General features: G+C 44.9%; 1 protein-coding gene across 1 annotated transcript; it reads right to left on the reverse strand.

Annotated features, from left to right (window-relative positions):
- Window positions 1–6,171: 6,171 nt before the first annotated feature.
- LOC142605911 (uncharacterized) lies at window positions 6,172–6,695 on the reverse strand. The gene is made up of 2 exons (XM_075777335.1): window positions 6,500–6,695; window positions 6,172–6,365 (listed from the first exon to the last, which is right to left on the reverse strand). The coding sequence occupies exons 1-2, from the start codon at window positions 6,693–6,695 to the stop codon at window positions 6,172–6,174; spliced, it is 390 nt and encodes a 129-aa protein (XP_075633450.1).
- Window positions 6,696–7,262: the final 567 nt, after the last annotated feature.

Consider the following 7,262-nt stretch of genomic DNA (forward strand, 5'->3'; position numbering starts at 1 on the left):
CAAGAAGGGGAGCTAGGTAGAAATCCCGAGGACCTTAGGCGTATGTAGGATGTTACCTTACCTTGTTAAAGTGAAAAGTTAAACTTCTACTTTTATTTGTCTATGTTCCATATGTCATTACTTGTGATCCCTAATGTTTTGCATGGCAGACGAATATCACACCACACCAACCAAAGACTCAGTAAACTTCAAAGACTTGAACCAGCTCCTCAAGTCAGAGATCAACCTGCACAAGGATAGCCAACTCCGAGCCGCCCACATCATCCTCAGGTACAAGCCTTCCACTAAGCGCTTTCAGAGCCCAAAGAACGTCATTAAAGCCAAGGACCAACGATTGGCTTTGATTGACGTAGCAGTCCTAAGGTTCCTATTGTCTGAACCCCCTCTAGAAGGGACTCAGGACACCGAACTCCCTGCTCTGCTAGCAGCCAAACTCCTTTATTCACAAGAGCCCCATATTCCATCAGACGACGAGGCTAAGGAACCTTCCTCCGAGCCTGCTGCTCTGGAAGTCAGTGAAAAGGACTCTGAGGTTTTCTACCAGCAAGAAGACCCTGTGAATGCTCCCAACACTTCCCACCAACACCTACAAACCACACAAGTAAGCGCCAACCAAGTGGCCACAGACATCTTCTAAGGCATGGGATACGAAGAAAAGACGCCCAACTTGATAGCCCTTCTTAACGCCCATGCTGGGGGTAACATCCCAAAAGTGGCAGTGGTGCCTCATCCATCCACTCGTTCTGCCACACGCACATTGTCCGTGGAAGCGGCGGAAAAGAAAAGGAAAATAGCCCAAAGAGGCAATGGCACTAAGGGTGCCGAGGAGGGAGAAGTTACTGAAATCTCCCACCAGCCCCCTCCCAAGGATGCCCATGCTGGGAGAGGACAACAAAAGAGGTCCTCCTCTACTAGGACCTCCAAGAACCTTAGGGGGGACCAACCCAAGAAGCCCTCTATCTAGAGGTCAGTCTTCACCCTTAGCTCTAGTAACCTAGTTCTCGATAACGCCAACCTAAAGGACCCCCAGAAGGGAAGCTCAGGTCTTGTGGCCGAGAGTTTGGAGAAGGCCCAGAGGACATGGCAGAGTTGAGGTCCTTTAGGAAGCGCGAGGTCTTCCTCTCTTTGAAGCAGGATCTTCTAGTTTGATCAGAAAAAGTTCAACCTAATACTTACATTTTCTTTGTATTTTTTTTAGGCTATCCAAGCTGCCTTCATGGCCAAGGAGTGGGTAGAACACTCGTTGGACATAGCTAGGAAAGCTGAAACAAAATGGAGGCTGTTGACAGAGCCCACACTGAGGCTAGCAAGAAGTTGAAAGACACCCTTGCCCAAGTGGAAAGGGCATAAAAGAATGCTGAATCAACAGTCAAAAGTTTTGAAAAATAGGCAACTTAAGCACTAGAGGCCCAGGGGAAGGCCGAAAACAAAATGGCCTTGACTGTAGTAGAGCTGAAGTAAACCAAGAAACAGCTTGAGGCCAAGGAGGCGAAAATGTCCCAGGCTGACTAGGCGGCCTACGATGCGGGCATGACTAAGGCTGCTAAAAGCCTTACTACCTTACTCAGGGACGTTGCTCGGGCATTCTGCCTGGAGGTGTGGGGCCAGGCATTGAATGTTTCGGGGGTTGACACCGACTCAGAGCATAGGGCTCTAGAGAAGGTGTATTACCCCCCAGCCCTACATTTGGCACCTACCCTTCCTCTGCCCCAAGCTAACACTGGCTCCATTCCTCCTCTTTCCTTGGACCAGCCTATCTCTGCTCCTTTTACAGCCAATCCCCAAGACCAAGAGCAAGAACAACCTCAGGAGACCTAGGTGTTGGACATAGAGAAGGAAGAAACAGCAGAGGTGGTCTAATTAAAAAAGAAGAAAAAAATAAAGATCAAGAGGAAAAAGGGAAAGGGAAGGAAGCTTTAGCTAGACACCATTTTGTAATTTTGGATCAAACGGCCAAATTTGTAAACAGGCTCCAATGCTTTACCCACTTTTTCTTTTTCTTTTCTTTTTTTTCTTTTTTTGTACTCAGCCCCCTTTTTTTTTATCAATGAAACAGTAGGAAAATTTTATTTTATGTGTCTTTGCTATTAAAAATATGCTTGTTAGTTTACATTTCACAGCCTTATTCTTCTCTAACAGTACTACTAATGCTTTAACTTATAACTTATTCACGACATATTCTTTACCCTTCCATGTGATCTAACATAGCTTGGGTAATAGTAAACAAACTAATTTGCAAGATTCAAGAAAATTTCAAACTTAAACTTACTTTAATTTGGGACCTGGGATCACCAAGTGGACTTACCTAGAGAAACCTTTAGATCCAAGGCTCTTTCCAAAGCAATTTTCCTTACTATCAACACATGCATTCCCTTGCAAGGATCACCCTACCCCTTATTTGGACATTGAATTGCCAGGCTAGGTTTAACTTTCTCCAGTACTTAGAACATTTCACCACAACGTTAATTTACCCTAGGCTTGTGACCCGAGGAGCCGAACAAAGCCTAAGTTACATTTAACATCTAGAATATTTTGCCACAGTGTTAATTTACCCTAGGCTTGTGACCCGAGGAGCCGAACAAGTCCTAGGTTCTATTTAACACTTAGAATATTTTGCCACAATGTTAATTTACCCCTGGGTTGTAACCCGAGGAGATGAACAAGTCCTAGGTTCTATTTAACACTTAGAATATTTTGCCACAATGTTAATTTACCCTAGGCTTGTGACCCCAAGAGCTGAACAAAGCCTAGGTTCTATTTAACACTTAGAGTATTTTGCTACAATGTTAATTTACCCTAGGCTTGTGACCCGAGGAGCCAAACAAGGCCTAAGTATTTTGTGACTGATTATTTCAAGATATATCCACAAAGGAATAGAGTGCGATAAAAATGTATATGACAAACAAAGTTATATTATTAATAATAATAACGTCGTAGATTATTTACATTCCATGGACAAGGAATTACACTTTCATCCAAGTCTTCTAAATAATAAGCCCCAATGCCAGCTATAGAGGTGATCATGTGTGGCCCTTCCTAATTAGGGCCCAACTTACCCCAGGCAGGGTTCTTTGCTGTCCCTACCACCTTCCTCAGTTGAGCTCCTAGGGCCAATGGCCTCAACTTCACTCCCTTATCATACCTCTTTTTTAAGTTTTTGCTGATAACATGCCATTTTTACTATGGCTACCTCTCTTTTCTCCTCGGCGGCATCCAGGCTGTCGAGGAGCAGATGGTCATTCTCCCCAACATTAAACTGATCAGTTCTCAAGGTGGGGAATCCTGACTCAAGAGGGATCACAACTTCTGCTCCATAAGTCATTGAAAAAGGGGTTTCTCCTGTTGATCTACAGGGTGTAGTACGATAGGTCCATAACACACGGGGCAATTCATCCACCCATTTTCCTTTAGCATCCTCCAACCTTTTCTTCAATCCTGCCACTAACACCTTGTTGGTGGCCTCGGCCTGACCATTATCCTAGGGATAGGAAGGCATAGAATACCCATTATTGATTCCCAATTCCCTACAGTATCTTCTAAAGGCTTTGCTATCAAATTGAAGGCCATTATCCGAGATCAACGTATGCAAAACTCCAAACTTGGTGACAATATTTCTCCACACGAATCTTATAGCATCTATATCTCTAATGTTAGCAAGTGGCTCAGCCTCCACCCATTTTGTAAATTAATCTGTGTCGAAGAGTAGCCACCTTCGGTTACCAATAGCTCAAGGAAAATGCCCGACGATATCTAAACCCCACCAAAAAAATGGCCAAGGGCTGACCAGTGGGTTGAGGACTCCCCCTAGCTGATGGATATTCAGCGCATATCTTTGACACTGGTCACACTTCTTTGCATAGTCCTAGGAGGCATTCTGCATGCTCAGCAACCAATACCCCTAGGTAAGGGCCTTGTGAGCTAAAGACCTACCACCTGTATGGCTCCCACATATGCCCTCATGTAGTTTTTCCAACAGGGGCTCCATTGCCTCTGGATGTACATATAGTAAATATGAATCCTGAATAAGAGCGCTTGTACAACTTCTGCTCCCCAGATAACCAATTTTAAGGAGCACTTCTATATACCTTTTCCACTTCAGCTTTATCCTTAGGCAACACTCCTAGCTTCAGAAAAGTTGTTATGGGTCCTATCTAGCTTGGTCTCGCTTGAATGCTATGCGCCTCGACCACAGGTCCCTTAATGAGACTAGGAGTAATCATGTCCCTAACTATGACAATTCGAGGCATTTTTTACCCTAGAAAGGTAGCAAGTATTGCTAATAAAGCATGAACATTCTGTCCTCTAGGGATTTGCTTCAACACAAAACTCTTGAACCAGGTCCGGGCGTGCTACACCTCAGTGAGGTACCCCTGCATCCTCTCATCCCAAGCTTTAAAATCCCCATTGACCTGGCCCACGACCAATCTAAAATCAGAGTATAACTCTACCACTCTTCCCCCTAACTGTTTGACCATTACAACTCCTGCCAGGAGGGCCTCATACTCAGCCTCATTACTGGTAGCTAGGAAACCTAACCGCAATGATTTCTCCATTATCAACTTCTCGGGAGTAACTAACACAATCACAATCCCAATCCCAATCCCTACTCCCTTTTAGTTGGACGCTCCATCTATGTAAACCTCCCACGAGGGAACAATAATGGCCGAAGTGATCACTACCCCCATAACCTCTTCATCCTTCCTAACGTTGCCCTCAGTAAACTCGGCCACAAAGTCTGTAAGGATCTGCCCCTTTATGGTAGTCCGACGCATATATTTGACAACGTAGGCTCCCAGCCTTGTTCCCCATTTAGTAATCCTGCCAGTATAATCTGATTTCCTCAAAAGAGCTTGTAATGGGAGCTGGGTGAGCACCACCACAGTATGAGCCTGAAAATAGTGAGAGAGCTTCCTCGTGGCATGCACTATAACCAACACCGCCTTCTCTAAGGGTAGATAGCGCATTTCTGCATCTTGTAAAGATTTGCTCACATAATAAACAGGCCTTTGAATTCCATCTTCATTTCTGACTAAGACAAGAGTAACAACGTAGTCCATGATTGCCAAGTATGCATATAATACCTCTTCCTTCTTGGGCCTAAAAAGTACGGGCGGGTTGGATAAATACTATTTGAGGTCCTCAAAGGCCGTTATGCACTCCTCAAACCAATGAAAATCTTTCCACTTATGAAGGAGTTGGAAGAAGGGACAACACCTGTCCGCCGATCTAGAGATGAACTTGTTCAAGGCTGCAGTCATTCCTGTCATTTTTTGCACCTTTATGGGATTCCCAAGAGGATGTAAACTGTTAATAGCCTTGATCTACTCATGTAGCCTAGAAACTTTCCCGAGCTAACCCCAAAAGAACACTTGGAGGCATTCAAGCACAACTTGTGCTCTCTTAACACTGAGAATATCTCTCCTAAATCTCTTAAGTGATCCTCCACATGCTTGCTTTTCACTACCATATCATCAATGTAAGCCTCCATATTTCTTCCTATTTGTGTCTCAAAAATTCATGTTACCATCCTCTAATACTTGGATCCGGCATTCTTAAGGCCGAAGGGCATCTCCCAATAATGGTAATTTTCATCTGGAGCACGAAAAGTTGTCTTCTCCTGATCGGGAAATAATAAGAAAAGCGTCCAAGAAACTCATCCGGGGATGCCTCACAGCGGCGTCCACCAACTGATCTATTCTAGGAATATGGAAGGGATCTTTTGGACAAACTTTATTCAGGTTAGTAAAGTCTACGCAGACTCACCATTCCCATTCTTCTTCTTAACTACCACAGTGTTGGCCAACCACTAGGGGTAGAAGATTTCCTTATTAGCTCCAGCTTGCTTCAACTTGTTCATTTCCACCCTTACCACCTCGGCATGATCCTTGGATGAACGCCGAGGAGGCTGCTTACATGGCATAGCCCTGAGACTAGCATTCAACTAATGACAAATAAGCCCCAGGTCAATCCCTGGGGCATCGTAAGTGCTCCAAGAAAAAACATCAATGTTGGCTTTTAGAAACTTCACTAACTCTGCTTTCTCCAAATCTAGCAATTGAGACCCCACTTAAAAATACCTTTCCTCGTCCTTCTCTATTACCTCCCTCTCCAGGTCCTCCGATGACTCACTACCTGCCTCTGCTTTTGTTTCTTTATTGGGCCCTTTAGTTGCTATGGAGTTTCCTCCCTTACCACTACACCAGAATCCACGGGAGGCCGAGTAATTGCAGACACCAAATATTGCCCAGCCATGGCCTGGCTGTCGAGTAATTCTCCCACTCTCCCCTGAGTAAGATACTCAACTTTCAAGTGCAAAGTTGATGAGACCGCCCCCATTGCATGTAACCATCGCCTGGCCAAAATAGCTGTGTAAGGGGAATAAGCTTTAACAATGATAAAATTGAATTGCACCTCTTCATCCCCGACTTGAACGAGCAACCTGATCATTCCCTGGGGGACCACCACTTTTCCATCAAAACCTACTAGTGGTGAGTCTTACCTCTCCAGTCCTTGGACCTCAAATTCAACTCGTTAAACAGATCAGGATACATGATTTCTGCTTCACTCCCCTGATAAACCAGAACTCTCTTTACATCATATCCCCCAATCCTGATAGTAACCACCAAAGTGTCATCATGCAGTTGACATGTACCCTCTTTATCTTTCTCAGAGAAACCGAGAGTAGGGACAGCCATCCCTTTAGCCTTATTTGACACGTGACTTCTGGCCCCTATGGCCTCTACATCGGGGCCTCCTCCCACAAACCTGACCTTGGAACATGCCCCGAGATCACCTTATAGCTTGGCAAAAATCACATTGATGGTGCCCAATGTTGGCCGAGGAACATTGCCCTATGCAACTCAGCCCCAAAATGCCCAAATTGCCCTACGAGTTGATGTAAGAAATGGTTGAGCTTCCCAGCCTTCACCAGCTGGTTCAGGTGATCGCACAGGGTCCTACAGTCCTCAGTGGTGTGCCCCTTACCTGGTGGTAGTGGCAATAGAGGTTTTGGTTTCTCCTAAATGCATCTCCACCCACTTTATTGGGCCACTTGAAGTAGGGCTCATTTTTTATTATCTCCAGTATTTGATACACTGGCTCTTTAAACAAGGAATTAACCAATTGAGCCCCTGTAGGTGACACCTGATTAGGGAAATCTCTCCTAGGGAAATTACCTTGGTATCCTCCCCCCCCCCCCCCGAGGATCCTTCCTTTCTGGAAACATTTTAGCTTTGCCTTTACCTTGCACCTAATCCTCTTCA

Source organism: Castanea sativa, chromosome 8, assembly GCF_040712315.1.
Source record: "Castanea sativa cultivar Marrone di Chiusa Pesio chromosome 8, ASM4071231v1".
NCBI classification, from domain to species: domain Eukaryota; kingdom Viridiplantae; phylum Streptophyta; class Magnoliopsida; order Fagales; family Fagaceae; genus Castanea; species Castanea sativa.

Excerpts from the sequence above, each read along its gene's own strand:
- LOC142605911 (XM_075777335.1), bottom strand. The coding sequence starts at position 6,695 with ATGGCTGTCCCTACTCTCGGTTTCTCTGAGAAAGATAAAGAGGGTACA. Across the intron at positions 6,366-6,499 it reads GAGGTCCAAGGACTGGAGAG|CTATTTTGGCCAGGCGATGG; the intron begins GTAAGACTCACC and ends CCCCTTACACAG.